The sequence below is a fragment of the Heteronotia binoei genome, chromosome 6 (assembly GCF_032191835.1).
Source record: "Heteronotia binoei isolate CCM8104 ecotype False Entrance Well chromosome 6, APGP_CSIRO_Hbin_v1, whole genome shotgun sequence".
Lineage (NCBI taxonomy): Eukaryota > Metazoa > Chordata > Lepidosauria > Squamata > Gekkonidae > Heteronotia > Heteronotia binoei.
Genome location: NC_083228.1, coordinates 90,110,201 through 90,131,018, shown reverse-complemented (window position 1 = coordinate 90,131,018; position 20,818 = coordinate 90,110,201). Strand labels below are relative to the sequence as shown.

The 20,818-nt window shown below is 43.5% G+C and overlaps 1 protein-coding gene across 1 annotated transcript in view; it reads left to right on the top strand.

Moving 5' to 3' along the window:
* Positions 1-16,300: 16,300 nt before the first annotated feature.
* Positions 16,301-20,818, top strand: part of GPC1 (glypican 1) — a 314,765-nt gene continuing 310,247 nt past the window's right edge. Inside the window, exon 1 of the mRNA XM_060242149.1 lies at positions 16,301-16,469. Coding sequence (XP_060098132.1) covers positions 16,301-16,469 — 169 coding nt within the window. The remainder of the gene's footprint in view (positions 16,470-20,818) is intronic.

Here is a 20,818-nt window from a genome sequence, read left to right as displayed (position 1 = left end):
TATCAAGACAAATATTTATTTAATGTGTTTTTACATCTGTTGCCGGAATTATTTTTGTACCTCCAGCAACACAAAACCAAAACCTGCAGTTACCAAAACAACCTGCAGTTATCAGAAGGCTAATACTACTCAATAATAAGTTTTAAGACCTCATAGATAAACTTTATTAGACTCCAAGTTTAGAAAAGCAAAATGGCTTATTAGACTCCAAGTTTCTCCTTTAGACAGAAGGCTTAAACTTATAGACAGAAAATAAAATAGTTAGATAAACTTTGTACATTTAGGAAAACAGTTACACAGTTAGAATTTAGTAAAGCATAAAGCATATTTCTACAATAAAGCAAAGAGCATAATGAAAAATATAAGTCCCAACAGGGACTTCACCCTGTTCGTTACATTTTCCCATTTAAAATCTGTCCCAAATCCCATTTGTTTGACCTGACCAGCGTAGGGACAGTCTCCTGTCTCTATTCAGATCAGGCTTGAAATTAACAAAGGCTTGTTAATTTCTGAGCTGAGCAGCATAGAGGTCCCTGCCTCTCATGCCATCAGCCCCCTTTGCTCAAAAGTCCAGGGCTTATAAAGGCTTGAACCCATTTCTTATCAGATAGTATCTGATGCTATGCATTCCAGTTCTGTAGATAGTAGATCCAGATGGCCAGCTGCTTACTTCCTCTCCATAAGATATAAGGAGATTCCTGTCCTCAGAAGACTCTCAACTTTCCCCTAGTTTCTACTCTCCTGCTGACCTAGATTTTCTACTTAGACTTTCCATCTAAGTGCCTGATATTAGTAATATGAATGCATGATAGTTCTGAATAGCTTAGAACCCTTGTCACTTTATGGCTACTTTCATAAAGAGTATGGTTAATTGCATAAAGAGGGCCAACCCAAAATAAATCCTGCAACAACATCTGGATGCAAAGTGTTTTGATCAGACATCTTGTAATTTTAGCAAACACATTGTATGGTGTGTATTTAAACCACTTGCAGCTCAAATGCATTTGATTGGTGTGCATATGTATACTTACCAAGAAGGGCTAAACACCCTCTGTATTTTAGTGTATTTATTTTTAAAAAAATAATATACGGAATAGTGAATGTAATGTAATGCAATGAATATTGTCATATGTTCCTGCTTAGATACATGTTGTGAAATATTACTTATGTATTTACTCTTGTTAAAATAATTGTTAAAATATATTGTGATAGTCACTATCTGAAGGTTCATACTAAATAGATTTTTGAATGTAATATTAATTGTTTTCGTTAATATTTTCACAGTTTTTGTTTTGGTTTTCATCTCTCCGTGATTCTCCCCTTTGTATACTCTATAACCTTAGATTGTCATTGCTATTTAGTCTTTGCATATGTCAAAGTATCTTCATTAAATTTGCTGTTCGCCTATGTAGAGGCATCTGCCTATATATATGAAACATTAGCTTCTATTTCTATGTGTCTGAAGAAATGAAAGCTCACATCTTGAACTTTTGTTGGTTTTAAAGATGCAACTAGACTCAAAAGCTGTTCTACTGCTTCAGACCAACACAGCTGCCTGCCTGGATCTAACTCTGGAACCTCTAAACAAGTTTCATGTGTAGAACAAAATAGGAGTCAAGTTGCACCTTTAAGACCAACAGTTTTCTAAAACTAAATAAAACTAAGTTGGTCTTAAAGGTGCAACTTGGCTCCTATTCTGTTCTACTACTTCAGACCAACACGGCTGACTACTTGGAAGTTTCATGTGTGTTAGTGATCTCTGCTGCAGAACACACTTCCTGTTTTGCACAAGTGCTAGCAAAAGGGGAAGCATAATCTGTGCAACTGTCTTGTGTGCAATGAACTTGTTTGTGGGACCCAGCCATAGTACTCATATCAGCTAACTCTTTCATGGATTTAGGGTGTATGTTTTACAATTGATCAATGGATGACAAAAATGGTTGTGAACTGTTAAGCAATAACAATGGCATGGTAATTTCCTTCTGGTTGAGGCTATCCCTCCTTCCCCATGCCAGGGTGAGCTGTGGGATCCTGCACCACAGGCAGCATCTTGGGCTTAATGGTAGAGTACATGCTTTGCTAGAGAAATCTTCATGTCAATACCTGATCTCTCCAGTTAAAAGGCTCTCACGTGTCAGAGAAAGGGAACACACCCCACCAGAGATCTTAAAGAGACACTGCCAGTAGACAGAATGGTTCTAGAAACACATACACATGAAGCTGCCTTATACTGAATCAGACCATCTGTCCATCAAAATCAGTACAGAAACTGGCATCAGCTCTCCAGGGCCTCAGACAGAAGTCTTTTCCATCACCCATTACCTGATTCTTTCAACTGGAAATGCCAGGGATTGAACCTGGGATCTTCTGCAGGCCAAGCAGATACTCTCCATTGAGCCAGGCCCCTTCCCAATTATTGAATTATCTTATAAAATATAAGGCAACTTTTTCTGTTCATATGAAAACATCTATAACATCTAGATACAAGTCAGCAAAAAACACTTAAATAGAAAGGTGACACTGCCACAGTAATGGGAGGTAAAATATCTATAAAGTTTTAGTTATTGTGTTCTCTGAATGCCTACTTGAATTTGTTCAGCACTTTCAGTGCATCACATGCATTATCTTGTTCTTATTCTTACAATAGCACCATAAGGTTGGTTATTAATACTGCCCCATATTACACATGGGGAAGAGGCCCGTCTGAAAGCGACCAGAGACGGGGCCTTTTCGATTGCAGCTCCCTGTTGGTGGAACCAGCTCCCGGAGGAGGTGAGGGCCCTGTGGAATTTCGAACAGTTCCGCAGGGCCTGTAAAACAGCCCTCTTCCGGTTGGCATATAATTAATTGATATCGGAATGCCTGAATATTTAAATCTCGAACATCAGATTACTGTATACTGGAATATTTGAAGAGTTGATTTAAGGAAAAGGTGGCATAGTGCATATTGATGTGAGTTTTATGTATTTGTATGTATTTTATTGTAAAATTATTAACGTATTTTTAAACTGATCCTTGTTAGTTTTTGTATTGTGAGCCGCCCTGAGCCCGCCTCGGTGGGGTAGGGCGGGATATAAATTGAATAAAATAAATAAATAAATAAATGATGAGAAAGAGCAGTTTGTCTAAAATCACTGAGTCAAGATTCAAATTAGGAGCCTCACAGATCATTCTTTTAGCTCTTACGGTACATCAGATCAAACTGACAAAAATAAAAAATGAGAGAACTGCAGATCTCTTTTGTTTTAAGCTTACATCCATTTTCCCCCTTCAGAACATACAAGAAGAATAGAGAAGGAAACAGAACAGCTACAATCAAATATTTCATAACTTAACTTCAGAATCGGTACACAGCTCAGAAGTTTCAGTCATTGAAGAAAATACAGTTAGAGAAAGGTGGTGGCCTGATACCTGCTACTATCTGAATCTAACAGACAAAAACTCTTAGATGTAGATATAGACAGAATATACATAGAAAATGCTTTTTTCTCTGTCAATTCAACCAAAGCAGCAACCTATAAAAGTATGCTCTGTATACCTCACTTCCTGCCCCCCTCACTATGTACGTGGGGGCTCCCATACTGCTTTTTATTTCCGCACTGCAGTACACTAGGGGCAGAGTTCAAATTAAATGCTTCACCTTTCAGAAAAGTTGGCCCTTCTTCTACAGGCTTTCTTCTTCCCAGAGTTTGTATCTCTTTCATGGTCTCGTGATCTCATAAGTTCTATGGCTGCCCTGTGACCTTTCAACCTTGCACTACATGATTCTTTTCTGAAATGTCCTGTGTTGAGACATCAATGAGGGAATATCAATGTTATTATAAAAGACAGCATTCTCTCCCAAAATGTCAGTCTGAGTGAGTCATTGCACCTGACTGCTCAGCTTTTTATAAAGCTGTAACAAGGATTTTTGCAAGTTTTCTATCTTATTTTATCCACAGTTAAGTTTCCATGTAAAACATACTTTTGGAAAGGAATGCTGGCATATACTGCAGGAGAGACACTGGCATACTAAATTCTGCTTAGCTATGAGGGGAAAACTTTCACCTTGGGCAAAAATCCCTAGTAATTTAATATTAACGCCTTGCCTGATATTTGCAATTTAAAGGTAATTATTTGAAAAATGCCTATAAATCCAACTTTTTTTCCTCTTTACTTCCCCATGTTTCTCCATGTTTTTATAGGATCTGTTCTTGGCAGAAAAGGAATTATATTTGTCATCTTTTTCATCTCAAGAATTTGGAACACATTTCCTTTTGTACCTGGTAAAAACCACCCTTATAAAACAGTATGATCCTCCATGAGAAGATTTATTTATTTATTTTAAAAACAGAAATGGGAAAATATAGTATAAGAGATGTGATCAGCTGAAATAGTAGACTACTAGGAGCACCTGAATTAGATACTACTTCCTCTGGTAAGAAAGAGGTCAGTAGCTTGGATCCTTCCTTCCTTCCGTCCGTCTGTCCGTCAAGTCGGCCTCCAATAGAGACAGATTTCCTTACACAGAGAAGTCTTCATCCAAGGAAGTTTTTCTATCTCAAAAGAAGACTTAGCAGGAGGGAAAATAAGACAGGAGTCCAGTGGCACCTTCATCACTATATCCAATTATGAACTCACAGAGTCTATGGGCTGTGAATTCAGATGAATCAGTCACAGAGGGTTTGCATTTCCAAGTTACATTCATAATCTGTGAGAGCATAACACCTGTAAGAATATATGAAATTCTGGGAACTGTGGATACTGAAACGGGCTTTCCTTCCAGCAATAGTTTTATTGTCAAAGTCACCCAACCTGCTGCGCATCCAAGGAAGCTGAAGAATACAAGGAAATGTCTAATTATGACATCTTCCCCTTCCAGCTCTTTTTTTATCCAGTTGCGGGGGGGGGGGGGGGTGGAGGTATCTGAGATGCTCTGCTCTCATGCCACTGTTCTTTTAATGACAGAGCTGGATCACTGCTCCAGTCCAAAGGACTTTCAGAAGTGGCTGCATACATGCTGGGATGTATAAGGATTCTATGTGCTTACTTGCAGAAGAGCTGAGGTTCTGGTGAGTTGCAGGGCTAGGTTCAAAAGCTTGAGAAAAACTGCCTGAAGTGTGGAGGCTTACTTTTAGATACCAAAAAGATCAGAAAAGAAACCATTGCAAGCTATTAATGGTTGGCAGCAGTCATGACCAGCTGTCTGTGCCAGATATAAATGAGCCAAAGAGCTTAAGCAGCCTGCTTGATTATTGAGCAGAACTTCAACTATCAAAGTCTCTGAAGTACCTGCTTGGCTCAGTACTAAATGGTTCCTCTAACAAAGCAAACAGACAAGACTAAGCTCTTCCCTCATTGCATGGCCATTCCATCAACCCAGTTATTTTGGCTTAGCCTGTGCCACCAGGTCTGTAACTACATTCTGTAACTTCACCCACCTCATTACCCCCAGGATACTCTCCATCAAAAAATTACAAGTGAACACAGGTGGGCAGCTGTTGATAACTGAGAAATGTCATTCGTAGTGCTGTTCTGTTGCTCCTGGACTAAATTTGAGGTAGCCAAACTAGTTTCAGTTCAAGCCTCCCAGCAGTTTCTGCATAATGAAGATAGAAGAGATGGCCTGCAAGATTGTCAGCATTTGTGGAACTTTTGATTGTTCACAGTCAGAAAGGGCTTTTGTTGATTTGTCCATGTGGCAACAGCTAGCTCTCCATGATGGGTCCAGTTCTCTGTAATGGCATACCAGAGTGGGTACAGAGGGTACCTTCATTGGTTAAACATATAAAGGCCAGCAAGACAGTTCTATTCCAGAGGCATTTGGTAAAGGATACATTGCTCTGGCAAATTTCATTGGTGCAGTTGTTTTTCATCTCTCTCTGTGTTTGTAATCTTTGTTGTTAACCTGTATTGGTTCTTAATTTTTGTTTTTACCTTGTTAATAGGGCTATGTTTTTGTGTACTTGCAACTAGTTGTTGTTTTAACCACCTCTTCCAAATGGTCTATATTTAAAGTTTTAAAGTGTTGCTAAAAACCACACTGACAGATGGTATTACTTCAATCAAGCCTGAGTAACATGGGTCCAATTCCCCACTCTGGTTATACTGAGCACACCTCATCACAAATTACAGATTGACTGGTGTTTGAGAAATTCACTCCTTTCTACAACCAGGCAGGCAAAAAACACACAGGCTCATCAAGCACCAAACAAGTACACTACAGACAGCCTGGATTTCTCTGTCCTTGGTAGTCAGTGAAAACGAAGTTGCATCTTTGGCCACTATGCCTATAGAACAGAGGCATTTGTTCCCTTGATATTTCATAAAAAGCAAGTTAGCCTAGTGGCCCAGGCAGTAATTCTATGTTAATATCATTTGATGCATTTGTATAATTTTTGCTATTACATAGCCTAAATTACACTCAGTAAGAGAAATGCTGACAATTTTGTTTATGTTTCTGCCAGGTAGCTGCCTAAGGAAAGCTGCATATGCAATAATTTATTTCATTTTCTCCAACAATACTTGAGAAGGTAGGTAATTGCCTAGACTTACTGTGTTTGCCAGTGGCTTATTGGCACTTGTTGCTGACATCTATTGCTAGTAACAGGTAATTTTGCTAGTGTTGACAAAGTTTAATAAGTGTGAAAGTCCATTAGGATGAATCAAAGCCACTTAGAAACATCAACTACACTATAATCAAAGCACTTGAGAGAAGCATCACATGTAACCGTAAACATTTGACCAGTAATTAGGATAATAGCATTAGCCTGCAATGCTGAAGTGTCATGTGGTCCAGGGCCAAATCTGTGAGTGAATGAAGAATATCTGCTATATGTGTGTCTAACAGGGTAATCCTAAACAGACTGGACTTTTCTGCACACTCAACTTCTGATGTTCTTGGCAGTCAGTCCACAAGCATTGGAATTGGTTTGGGCTCAGTTCTTCAGAATGTCTACCCCCCCTCCACATTTTCACAGTTGTGGCGTCAGTTTATTTTCTTCTGCACATTTTTGTGGCATCACAGCACCCCCCCCCCCTTTTATTTTTTATGCATGCTTATATTGGTACATGACCGAATTTTTTAAAAGATAGAAAATTAACACAGGGATAAAGAAAAAGAGTACTAACACAGGCAAGACTGCTGGGAGGAGAAAGATAGCATTCCCAGGGCAAGTGGGCTGCAGTTGGCTATTGGGAATGCTCTACAAGAGTTCCACCCACCCATGCCTGACTTTATGGAAGCCTAAACAGGGAGAAGCTCTGCCACCCATCTTTTTCTGAACTGTATATGAAGTCCTATGTTCCTTTCAAACTGCACTACTTTTTTCTGGCATTGGAAGTAATGCCACCACCCACCAGGCCTTTTGCATTATGTTTTTAAAAATTGGCATTGTAATAACATTATTTTGATGTACTGATATTCAAGTTTAAGAGGTTCTCTGAATTCCCAATTTCCATTTTTTAAATAAAGTAAGTCATTAGCCCTTTCTCTTGTGGAGATATAAGGGAAAAGGCATATCTCTTCAAAAGAAGTAGCTAGAGACTGATTTTTAAAAAATGAAAGCTGGAAATTCAGAGTACCTGCTAAACCTAAATATATATAGAGATAAGGATTGTCTCTTTAAAAAATCAGAAATGAAATCATTCATCTTCAGGGCGAGGGCAAGGTTACAGAACAGTTTGATGATGCTGATGACTGTCCAATCATTGAAAAGTGGGCTGGATGTGGGTGAAAGTAAACAGGACAAAGAAAACCAACAGAAACATTATGCAGAGAAAAAAGGCAGCCCAAAATTAGCTTTTAGAAAAAGACTGGGATAAAAGTAGTCTCAAAAAAAGCAGACAAAACCCTGGAAGAAGGAAGAGGAGGAGAGAAAATTAAAGACACAAAAATGTGTGCAGAAATCAGAAGGTAAACCAAAGCAGTATGGGGCCAGAACAGACTACACACATGCCTTCTGGGAACACCCCACAGTTACAACTAACCAAGGTTGCAGTCAGAACAGTGTAATTGTTCAGCTTTTCACTATAAATTCATGCTTGTGTGTGAGAGATAAAATAGGGGGGAAATGCATGTAAGGGGTTTTGGGGGGGGGAACCTTCCCATAAAGATATAAGAACAGTATATTCTTATGACTATCCCACATAACAGTTTTTCCAATTAGTAATAGGAATATCTATCTATCTATCTATGGCTTTTTTGTAGCAGGAACTCCTTTGCATATTAGGCTACACCCCCCCCTGATGTAGCCAATCCTCCAAGAGCTTTCAGTAGGCCCTTTCAAGAGGTGTGGCCTAATATGCAAATAAGTTGCTGCTGGGCCTTTTCTACCAAAAAAGCCCTGTCTGTCACCTACAGCTATCTGTCTGTCTACCCACTTACACACACACATGCCTGCACAGGCTCTCTCACTTTACCATGCTACTTTGGAGAACCATTTGCATGATCCGCATACCAAGAACATTCCATATGTTCATCATCATACTAAGAAGTATTTAAAACATTGGTTCTGCCAGCCAATTGAAATATTGGTTGTTTGAAGGCTAGCACCAAAGCCTGCTAAAATCATCCCTTTTGTCAGTAGCTAAAAATGAAGTATACCATACAGGGCTGTATATATGGAACCAGCCCCTTTTATTGCCTCAACAACCCGCTGAAGAAGGTTAAGGATGAAAAGTTGTGTGACTCGCTCAGGGGTCAATAAACTTCATATCCAGTGGGGATTTGTATGCAGATATCTTTGGGCCCAAGTTTAGCACTTTAACTACATCACAATGGTTGTAGAAAATGTTGATATCAGTGTTCTAGTGCTTCTGTTTTCCACAAGGATGAAACAACAGATGCTTATATCAGAGTCATCGTTCCTATTGTATCCAAAGGGAACTGATTAATCTTAACATGTTCAATTAATAAACTGGTTCTGTCTGTTCTATATTCTACTCACCTAATGATCATTTGTATATTGCTCCCTGTGGCGCATTTTCTTGTGCATTCAGACAATGAAATCCCGCTGCTATATCAAATTTTTAACAAATATATATTTTATGAGTAGCTACACAAGGTAAATTATTGCAAAACAATTTAAAGCAAGAACATAAATTAAATCAAAGAAACAAGAATGCTAATAAGCTATTAACTTTTATTTATTATTATTTTAAACAAATTTGAATTATGCTCAAACACTAAATCTCTCCTCTGTAATGTTTACATTGCCCTGATGGGATTCAAGCAAAACACAGACAAAAGGTTGGGGCTTTGCAGCCACATCCTTTTCAAGAACCAAAATTCTAGCCATACCTGGGCTTTATTTTTTTTTTGAGGGCTGGGATCTAGAGTGGGGAGGAAGGGGAGGACCTGCAAATGCTAAAATATAGTGTGATTCACCTTTTTTTTAAACAAAAATGCTCTGATATAAAGCCACACCTTATGCAAAATTTATCCAATGAAGGGCTATACAGGCTCAAAACACATTTTGTTTATAATATCTCTTCAGTTTGACTTTCTTTGTATTTATTCTATGGCATCTCTTTTGTTAGTCTAGATCCTAATACAGACTAATAATTCTGATTAATAACAAAAGTAATCTCTTCTTGGCTAATTAGTGGGAGCATACAAACGCTGGCAAGGATCACAGCACTTTCATTTGGACAAACAGCTTCTTGGCAGAATGCACCAATGACTTAAGGGTGCTCTTGGAGATACTTTGATCATCTGCATCTTTTGTGTTTCATAAAAACCGCAGGGAGGATTTTCCTGAGACCTCATAACACATGGGCAGAATGCCTTGATTTTGTTTTTGTTTTTTAAAAAAGCTGGTATTTGAACAGGAAATGCCAATAATGCTTAACATTGAATGACAGAAGCTTGTTTCTCCTTTATCTTGTTTCTTTGGTGTATTACATAAGGCTGATAAAGTACTCTGCTGGAGACTCCCTGGTTTAAATATAACAGGAATGTACCAGTAACACATGCCAGAATAAAAGAATTAAAGGTTATGTGCACCAGTTGTTGGAGATATTGCTCCTACATCAAGTAGAGACAGCCAATGTCATTGTGAAGAACAGCACTGTCTTGATCTTAAAGGTGTACAGGGAGGTACTGAGTGATGGCAAGTATGCCATTCATGTATGATAGTAGTTAGTGGGAGTTTTATGGCATAGGATTTGGATCCTGCTGCCCATTGTTCCCATGTCCCCAAGCTCCATTCGTATGGCTCCAATGAGCCCAGCAGGAACACCCAATTCAGTCCAGTCCTCATACACAACACTAGTGTTCAGTGTTTTCCTCCACAAGGAGTTCTCCTGTCCAGGAGTTACAGAATTCCACTTTTTTTGTATTCTTTGTACTCTTTGCCACTTGGTTAACCCCTCCTTCCTTACCTTGAGCAGGACACATTGGCCCCCGTTTATCAGCCTGACGCCTTCTAATGCCTGAATCAGCTCTTCCAGAAGGAGCATTTTTTCCCTCTGTGACTGATGCACTGTGATCTTTGTGGCTAGATGGATTTTCTGTCTCTTTCTGTCACAAGCAGTCTTTCTTTCTTTCTTTCTTTCTTTCTTTCTTTCTTTCTTTCTTTCTTTCTTTCTTTCTTTCTTTCTTTCTTTCTTTCTTTCTTTCTTTCTACACCTACTTATCTCATGTTCTTGGTTCGCCTTTCTTTCCCCTCTCGGTTTTTTTCTTTCAAAATTTTACCCTTTTTTTAAATGACTGCAGGCTGCAGAAATCTACAAATTAGGAGCTCCATCTCCACTCCTTCATGTTGAGTCTCTGATCCCACCCACCCTTTCAGTCACCGAGTTGATGCTTCAGGAAGTGACTCTCAAAAATAGGACACTTTTTCAATAAGCAAGAGGAATGTAATTTCCACACCATGTTTGTGTGTCAGAAGTGTCTCTACAGAATTCAGAGGGATGCATATGTTTATCACTATTCAGAAGGTGATGAGTCAGCCTCCTAGTTTTGGGGTTCTTTAACTTTGTAACACTAAGCCTGAATCGAAAACAGTTGTCTTCAGTAAAAGAGGAGTCCCGTGGCACTTTAATGAATCAAAATATATACCAACATCAGCTTTTGTAAAGCAGAGTTGGGTTTGACAGTCCCCAGGTCCGTGTGGGGGATCCCCCAGTTTTGTAGGCTCCTTTCCACCACCAGTCAGCTGGCCAGTGGGGGGAAGCCCCACCCCAACATCCATCATGTGTCTCTAGATGTCAGGCAGGTTCAGAAGCTTTCAATTGCTAGGAAGGGGTATGTGTGCCTTTAAATCTCAGAGAGTCTGAAGCTGTGGGTGGGGGGGGGTGAGCAGGAAGACCCATGTCTCTGTATGACACAGAGGAAGCCAGAGAGTCCAATCCCTCTGTTCATTCTGCATTCCTTTCAGTCTCTCTCTCTCTCTCTCGGCTTGGCTTCGCGAACGAAGATTTAAGAAGGGTGCAATAGTCCACGTCTGCTGCAGGCTCGCTAGTGGCTGACAAGACCAATGCGGGACAGGCAGGTCCGGCCACAGTGGCTGCAGGGAAAAGTCTGATTTAGGGTTGGTGCTGTAGCAGTGCGATTCTTCCTCAATCTCCTTTTGTCCTCAAGACCGGCTATGCGTGCGTTCTCAAAGGAAGAGACAGCCTGGTGGATGGTGTGCCTCCATGCTTTGCGATCTGAGGCTAGGTCAGACCACTGGTGATGGTTGATGCGACAGGTGCCAAGGGATTTCTTCAAGGAGTCCTTGTACCTCTTCTTTGGTGCCCCTCTATTTCGATGGCCGGTGGAGAGTTCGCCATACAGGGCAATCTTGGGAAGGCGGTGGTTTTCCATCCTAGAAATATGCCCTGCCCAGCGCAGCTGCATCTTCAGCAGCAGTGCCTCGATGCTGGTAACCTCCGCCCGCTTGAGGACTTCAGTGTTGGTCACAAAGTCACTCCAGTGGATGTTGAGGATGGTGCAAAGGCAGCGCTGATGAAAGCGCTCGAGGAGTCGCAGGTGATGGCGGTATAAAACCCACGATTCGGAGCCGTAGATGAGGGTTGTCATCACAACCGCTTTGTAAACATTGATCTTTGTGCCTTTTTTCAGATGCTTGTTGCTCCACACTCTTTTGTGCAGTCGGCCAAATGCACGGTTTGCCTTTGCCAGCCTGTTGTCAATCTCCTTGTCGATCTTGGCATCTGAGGAGATGATGCACCCCAGGTAGCTGAACTGCTGGACTGTCTTCAGAACTGATTCACCCACAGTGATGCAGAGAGGGTGATAATCTTCCTGGGGTGCAGGCTGGTGGAGAACTTCTGTCTTCTTCAGACTAACTTCTAGGCCGAATAGCTTGGCAGCCTCTGCAAAGCAGGACGTCATATGCTGCAGAGCTGATACCGAGTGGGAGACGAGTGCAGCATCATCAGCAAACAGTAGCTCTCGGATGAGTTTTTCCATTGTCTTGGAGTGAGCCTTTAGTCGCCTCAGGTTGAACAGGCTGCCATCGGTGCGATAGCGGATGTAGACACCATCGTCATCATCTAGATCTACTGCGGCTCTTTGAAGCATCATGCTAAAGAAGATCGTAAAGAGAGTTGGCGCGAGAACGCAGCCTTGCTTTACACCTGTGCCTATTGGGAAGGGCTCCGAGAGGTCGTTGCAGTGTCTGACTTGGCCTCTCTGGTCTTCGTGTAGCTGGATGATCATGCTGACGAACCTTGGGGGACATCCTAAACGTTCCAAGATTTGCCACAGGCCTTTCCTGCTAACGGTATCGAAACCTTTCAGTAGCTGTGTAGTAAAAGGGTTAGTAAAGAGTTAACTAGAACCTGAGTATGAGATAGAGGAAAACTCCACTCCTAAACCTTTCTCTCTGTAAGTTGGTTGAAATACAGCAGATTGTTACATTCAGCAACTCCACTGAGTAAACTATATCATTGCCCCAGGGAGATCACAAAAGTGTAGGCGTACAAACTGTTTATTTTTGGCTGCTGTGTGTCTGTGTGTTTGTGTGTGAGTTCACTTTCATTTTAGTGGAAGTGTGGAACCATTTGAATGCAAAAAAGAGGAGGAGGAAATGAAGACTGCATTCGGGGGAACTGCACTGCTGTATTTTTATTTATTTATTTTTAGGGAATGGGAAAGTCTCCCAGCTCTACCCCCAAAGTCCCCACATACTTCCTGAGCCAGACCTGGCAATCTTAAGCAGAGTTCACATCATTAGATGCATACAGTGAGCTCTAACTTGAGACAATTTTTGCTGGAGTAGAATGTATTTACTTACATCATTTATACCCCACTCTTCTTCCCAATAAAATTAGCTCACTACATTTTCCCCTTCGCTCTCCATTTTATCCTCACAATAATCCTGTGAGGCAAATTAGACTGAGTGTGCATGACTGGTGCAAGGTCACACAGCAAGCTTCCAAGGCAGAGGGGGATTCAAACCTGGGTTGCCCAAGTCCAGCACTATAAGTCATGGGTCCCCAACCTTTTTGAACCTGTGGGCACCTTTGGAATTCTGACAAGCTCAAAATGGCTGCCACCAGGGCTTTTTAATAGAAACCCCCCTGCAGGAACTCATTTGCATATTAGGCCATACCCCCCCCAACATCACTATTGTTTCACACAGAGCTTTTTTAATATAAAAAGCCCAGCAGGAACTCGTTTGCACATTAGGCCACACCCCTAATGACACCAGAGGGAGCTGTGTTCCTGTGTATTCTTGCTCACAGAAAGCCCTGGCTGTCACAGGAGGCAGAGCCAACCACTAAATGTCTATGGCAAGAGGCAGAGCCAACCACATAGAAGTCCAGCTGCTCCACAGAAAAGGGACAACTTAAAAAATACACTGGGAAGGAGGAGTGAGAGAATAATTCCAACACTGTGGAGGCAGCAGCCACTTTAACATTTTTTCTTAATCTGCATAGCCAATCAGATCTTCAGTGGTCCATCCCAGGTTTTGCAAAGATTCTGCTTTTAGACTCTGAAAAGTCCTACTCCATAGAGTGCTCAGCATCACAGGGAAGGGAAGCCCTGAACTGCCCCCATCAGTGGGAAACGGTTGGCATAAAACTGGCTAAGAGCCACATAGAATAAACATAGGAAGGAAGGAAGGCAGGCAGGCAGGAAGGAAGGAAGGAAGGAAGATGGGGGAGGGGGAAAGAAAGCAACTTTAAATGCATTCTCCAAGCCACCAGCTGGCTTGGTTTGGAGAAGTTATTTAAAGAGACTTCTGCATGCTGGCCAATAGGGTGGTGGAGGCTTCAAGAGCCACACAATATGTGTGAGAGAACCACATGTAGCTCCTGAACCGCAATTTGGCCACCCCTCCGCTACGCCTTGTGAAGTTCATATCCTCTAGCTGTATACATGCAGTAGGTGTGACCTCCAGTTCTTATACCTTCATATGTACCATTCCCCTGCAGAAAAGTCCACTGCAGGGAACTCAAAAAGTAGTAGATGGACTTTGGACAGAATACCAGAGTCCTCCCATTTTAATGACACTGTAGTGAATTTAGCCCTATGCAGGACTCAGGCTGTACTTGTTCTGGACCTGCTGCTGGCTTTTCTTTAAGAGAGAGATCACATGGTATAGGCACTTTGTCGATGAGGACTGCAGAACATCTTTGAAGGGAAAAGTCTCTCCCTCCCCACTTCTTCCCACACAGTGAATATTTCTCTGCCTTAAAATGAAAATCCTTTTCTGGAAACTAGAACTGCATAAGTGCTACCTGCTCAGTCAATGCTAATCTTTTTTAGCAGCCCAAGAGTGGAATGAAAGAAGCTTGCATAAGCATCTTAGTCAATCAAGCGTGATTATAACGGGATGCAGCGAAGCTGAAACAATAGCAGAGGTGTGCGGCTGCCCTGCAGACCTTCACAGGGAAAGCTTTTTGAGTTACTGCTCGGTGGTGAGATAGTGCTGGAGATGAGATCAATACACCTCTGGAAACAAATCAGGGCAAAAGGCAGCATTCGCCTTGCGTTACTAAAATGCTCCAATAAAGCGTCTAACCGCTGTACAGTTCAGAGGGGGGCAGCTAACTGCCTATGAGCCACGCAATGGATAAACATACACGAACGGGCTACCAGTGTGGGGGGAGAGACTGGACCCGTGAGTAAGTCATTGCCATCCCGGCACAAATCTAGCATTGTATCAGCTCACCCGCTCCCCTAGCAAGAGCTCAGGCGGTGCACAATACACACTCGGCTGGGTTCAGCGCGCTCCTTTCCAGCCAACCGCGCGCATCCCTTGTTGGGCCGCCGCACTTCACGTGGAGTTGAAGGAGCGCCTCGGGGATCGCGTCGTTGCCAGCGAGCCCGGCTGCTGCGCGCCTTGGTGGCGTCCGCCTCTTCACCGAGGAGCAGCCCAAGCTCCCGCAGCAGCGATTTTTGAAAGAAAGAAAGAAGACATCCTACCGCTGAGTCTGTCGCGAGAGGGGGGGGGGGGGGGTGGAGCCAGGGAGGGGGGGGGGAGAGAGAAAGCCCTGCCGCCCTCCGATTGGTTGTTGGGGGCGTGATGCCACGTCCGGCGGGGAAGCCCTGCCTTGCTGTGGAGCCTCGGCTCTTTCTGTGTCTGGCTGCCTTTGCAGGTGGTGCTGCTGCCGCCGCCGGATCGGACGGGCGCGGGCGCCTCGCGCTCTTCTGTGGCGCTCCTTGTCCGGGCTGCGGTCCCGTCCCGTCCCGGGCTGGCCGGTTCTTCTTCGCCGCGCTCTCCCTCCCCGCCTGGCCGCCTCAAACTTTGCACGCCGGGACTTGCCGCCGTTTGCCTTTTCTCTTGAGCATCCTCAGCCAAGTAGTCCTCCTTTCTCCGGCGCCGGGGCAAGACCTGCAAGATGCGAGCCCTCTGCCAATAAAGCCCGTTGGCGCTGCGGAGGGCATAGAAAGACCCTGAGAGAAAGAGACTGGAGCGGTTCTTCTATGCCAAGCCCGCAGCCGGCGCGCGGAGGGAAGGTGCGGGGGTCGCCCGAGCGCCGCTCTTTGAGCACTTGGAAGTGCCGCTGCCCGCCCGCCCGCCTTGCCTTGCCTTCGGCCCGGCGGCTGAGGGCGCTTCTTGTCGGAAGTGACTGACCCGGCGGCTTTCTTCGCCGCGCCGGCCCCCTCGCCCTCTGCCCCCCTGCTGCTGCTGCTGCTGCGCCTGGCCATTGTTCGTCGCCTGCCCCCGGGAGGTGGGCGGGTGTGGGAAGCGGGGCGGAGGCGGGCATGCTGCGGGGGAGAAGGGGGGACTGAGCCTGCCGGGTCTCTTGTGCTCCTCGCCCGGCGGAGAGGCAGCTCGGGGCCCCGCCGCTCCCTCCCTCCCTCGCCCGCCTTGGGGGCGGCTGCCGCCTGCTGCAGGGTCTCGCCGGCCGGCCAGCCAGGATGCCGCGCGGCTTCTCGTGGGGATTTTGGCTGCTGTGCACCATCGCCGCGTCCGCTTCGGCTCGGAGCGAGGGAGGCGGCAACAAGCCCAAGAGCTGCTCCGAGCTGCGGCAACTCTACGGAGCCAAAGGATTCAGCCCCAGCGGCGTCCCGCAGGCAGAGATCTCCGGTGAGTGAGTGAGTAGGCGCGCGCGGGCTCCGAGCTGCTGCCGCTGCCGCTTGCCCTACGGAACCGTCCCGGGGTGGATGCCGGACGACGCAGGGCAGGCGGCTGCTCTTTCGGTGGCCCACAGTGAGCAAGCCTTCACTGAGCCCGCCCCGGTATCTAGCTCCCCGCTGCGGAACCCGCGAAGAAGAATGAGGGCCTCTGAGCATGTGCAGACGGCCGTTGCCTTCCCCAGGCAGTGATCGCAGCCGCGACTCGCACAGCTGAGGTTAGGGTCAAGGCTTTCAGGGCAGGGGTGTGACTTAGGCAGGGTTTGAGGCTCGGCCCCTTTCCTTTGAAGACTCGCGCAACTAGGCAAGACCTTCTCTTGAAAATAATGCCCCGCTTCTCCTGCAGTTCTCTCCCCCTCCCCCCGCCCCACAGTTTTTTTGTAATGGGAGAGGATGACTCTTACTGATGCCCCTCTGTAAGTCGTGATACAGCTAATAAGTCCTTTGATGTTGGCTGCTGGTCACCCACAGCATAACCGCCCCTGTCTGTAAGTAGTCAGTGTTTCCAGGAACTTCAGTTTGTGCTGAGGCTTTTCTTAAAAAAGGGGGGGGGGCAAGCAATTGCTGGAGCCTTCTTTTTGAAAGAAGGGCTGAAATCTCTGTGTGTCTGAGGTTCTTTGACACCACCACCACCCCTAACCACCACTGGCTCACAATGTGCATTGTGTCTTGAGTTTTATGTGGTCTTCTGTAGTGCAGAGGTTCTTTTCCCTCTCATCTCTTTCCCTTTCCCCATACTACTGGGGATGTGGTTTTAAAAATAAAACTGTCCTTATCATATGGTAGTACATGCTCTAGAGAATTTGAATCAGGAGTGTGGTGGGATAATGAAAACCTGTTGTGGTTAGTTCCTGAGAATGCAGCAAGGTAATAAGGGAGAAGATGTGATTGTATGCGTTGTCCTCTTTTTCTGGAAAGGAAGGAGCTAACAAACCCACTGACAGTTGTTAGGGAGGAACACCCAGTCCCCCAGCTGTTTGAGGTGGCGAGGAAACACCCTGCAGCCCTTTCATTTTGTTGCTATACAAGATTTCTACTTTTTGACAAACAAAGGCACTGGAGTTTTAAACTTACTTGAAATTTAGGAAGTATAAGGAACGACAATAATGATTTTGATAATTTTGACTGGCTTGTGGGAACTTTCACTGAAACATGCCACAAGTTGCCAGAGGGTAGGCAACATAGCTAACTAGCACAGCTTTCCTATCAAAATCACACCAAGTCCTGTGTTTCCTTCAAAGTAGATTTCACGCATGTCAGTGACATTGACTTCCAGGTACATTGTAGCCTAATAAACTGAATTAGGGAGCATGGTGTATATGAAGTTAGTGTTCTATGAATGGCAGAGAATTTCAGCCACTGGATCTAGGAGGTAACATGGCTCTCTTAGTCCTTGTATGTATTGAGTCGATCTTCAGGATGAGTGTTTTAAGCACTGGAATTGGTGGTTGTAATTAGAATATGCTGTAAACAGCCTTGGTTACAGTTTTGCTCCTGGACAAAAGCATAACTATGTGTTAAATAAATACACATGGGTAAATTTTCATTTTAAAAAAATCTTTATTTATTTAATACCATCTCCATCTAGTCTCAAGGAGCACACAAGGTGGTTTACAATAAAGAGCATGCTACCCACCAGTCAAAAGTTCTGATGAAACCAATATAAACAATTTGTTTTGCCCTTTAATCAAATCTTGGATGAAGGTGACACTAAAAGCAGAAGAGGACAGTCTTGAAATGTCATCTTTCCCCTTTCCGTCCCCACCCCATGGTATTTGTCAGTGACCAACCAGAATAAGGGCTCATGGATAATGTAATTCGATCATATCCCATGTGGCTTATTTTTTGTGCAGTAGCCAGCTTTTCTAATTGAAAAGAAAGCTTATATGAATATCTTAGTAAGCATGTTTATTGATTTTAAATACGGAGGTGCATGGTAAGAAGACAGAAAGCCCCTTTTCTGCAGAAAAAGCTACACTATTAAGAACAAATGAACCTTCTGGGTTAGTGCAGATTAATGAGGTGAAGCAAACATATATTTTTGCATTGGAAAGGCTGCCCCCTAGAGAACGACGTCAGTTGTCAAGTTAGTATGCACAATATCTCTGGGTTCTTTAGTTTCTTATTTATTCTGAAATGTTTTAACTTTACTGGTAAACGTCCTTTAAAATACAGAAATAAGGATTACAGAAATAAGATCCATAATTAAGGAACTTCTTTGCCTGATTATCACTTTGCAAAGTGAGTGGACCATTTGCTCTTGATTTCAATCCTGTGCATACTTGCTTGGGATTTTGCTCTTTTAAAATCAGTGGGGATTTTTGTTCTGTCGCACAGTCAAGTCCGACTCTTTGTGATCCCATGGCCAAAGTCACACCAGGCCCTCCTGTCTTCCACCATCCTCCGAAGTCTGCTCAAATTCGTGTTTGTTACATCAGTAACACTGTCCAGCCAACTCATCTTTTGCAGTCCCCTTCTTCTTTTGCCTTCTGTCTTTCCTAGCATCAGGATCTTCTCCAAGGAGTGCTCCCTTCTCATTTGGTGGCCAAAATATTTGAACTTCAGCACCTGACCTTCCAGTAAACTGTCTGGATTGATTTCCTTTAGGACTGACTGATTTGATCTTCTTGCAGTCCAAAGGACTCTCAAGAGTCTTCTCCAGCACCACATCTCAGAAGCATCTATTCTTCTGTGCTCAGCCTTCCTCTCATGGATTGCTGCCTTGTCGTGGCGAGAGGGCTTGCACGGTTCAGTGAGGCTGTGGGCTATGCCATGCAGGGCCACCCAAGATGGACAGGCCACAGCTGAGAACCCAGACTAAATGTGATCCACTGGAGAAGGAAATGGCAAACCACTCCAGTATCCTTGGCAAGAAAACCCCATGAACAGTGGGGATTAGTTCAAAGCAAACATACATGAACATACATACGTGTGTATGTGTGTGAGAGAGAATGACTTTTGTGTACCCCCAGTTACTTAAAATAAGCAAGTAAAATTGCTGAAAGGTTGAAATGGGAATATGTATTCTTTTTTCTTGACCATTTCAACAGCAGACTTATTTTAAACTACTGCAAAAGTAATAAATGAAGTTTATTCTGAGTTTTGTTTCTCTGCATTAATTATGCTGCATAAAAGACATTAAATATTCATTTATTTATTTACTTATTTGCTTCATTAATACCTGGCATTCTCCCCAGTGGGGTCCTGAAGAAGCTTATGTTCTTCTCTATTTAAACCTCACAGCAACCCTCTAATTAGGGCTGAGGGTCACACACTCTGGCTGCAGTCACACACACACTAAATAATGCACTTTCAATCCACTTTCCAACTGAATTTTGCCATTTCACACAGTAAAATCCAGTTGGAAAATGCAATGAAAGTGGATTGAAAGTGTATTATTTAGTGTGTGTGTGACTGCAGCCAAAGTGTGTGACTTTCATCAGAGGGTTGCTTTGAGGTTTAAATAGATAAGAGAAGAACAACATAAGCTGCTCTGGGACCCCACTGGGGAGAATGCCAGGAGGTATTAATGAAGCAAATAAGTAAATAAATAGTATATGATCACAGCCTCTGAGAGTATGTGACTGGCTCAAGTAAGCTTCCATGGCAGAGTATAGATTTGAACCTGGAGCTCCCAGATCTTAACCTGAAACTCTGACCACAGCATTGGAATAATATAGTAGAGCAGGGGTGGCCAAACTTGCTTAATGAAGGAGCCACAAAGAATAATGTCAGATGGTTGAGAGCCACAAGACAGGAAGGAAGACAAGCAAATAGGTGGGGGAGAGGTGGAAAGAAAGCAACTTTAATTTTAAATGCATTCTTGAAGCTGCTCGGAGAAGTGATTTAAAGAGATAAATGCCTTTCCCAAAATGGCCAATGTGGTGGTGGGGGCTTCGAGAGCCACACAATATGTGTGAAAGAGCCATATGTGGCTCCTGAACTGTAGTTTGGCCACCCCTGTGCTAGAGGTTCTGTAGGTGAAACATCATTCTGCATTGTCGGGTTGACATGAAGTATCATAATTTTTGGAGCATGGTGTGCTAGAAATTCATTTATTTTGTATCATTTCTGTTGAGCATACCTGCTCATGTACCTTTTTGTTATGCTTCTTGTTCAGTCTCTTGTCAGTAGAGTTTATTGACTTAAAGGTTGATTGAAGTAATGATTTAAATCACCAGAAGAGAGCAAGAGAGAGAAACTAATTTAAACCGTATTTTCCATTTTGAAATTCATATATCCTGAACAAACATGTATTAATTGATAGCTATAACAAAAACATATTGGGTTGTGATTAACTCA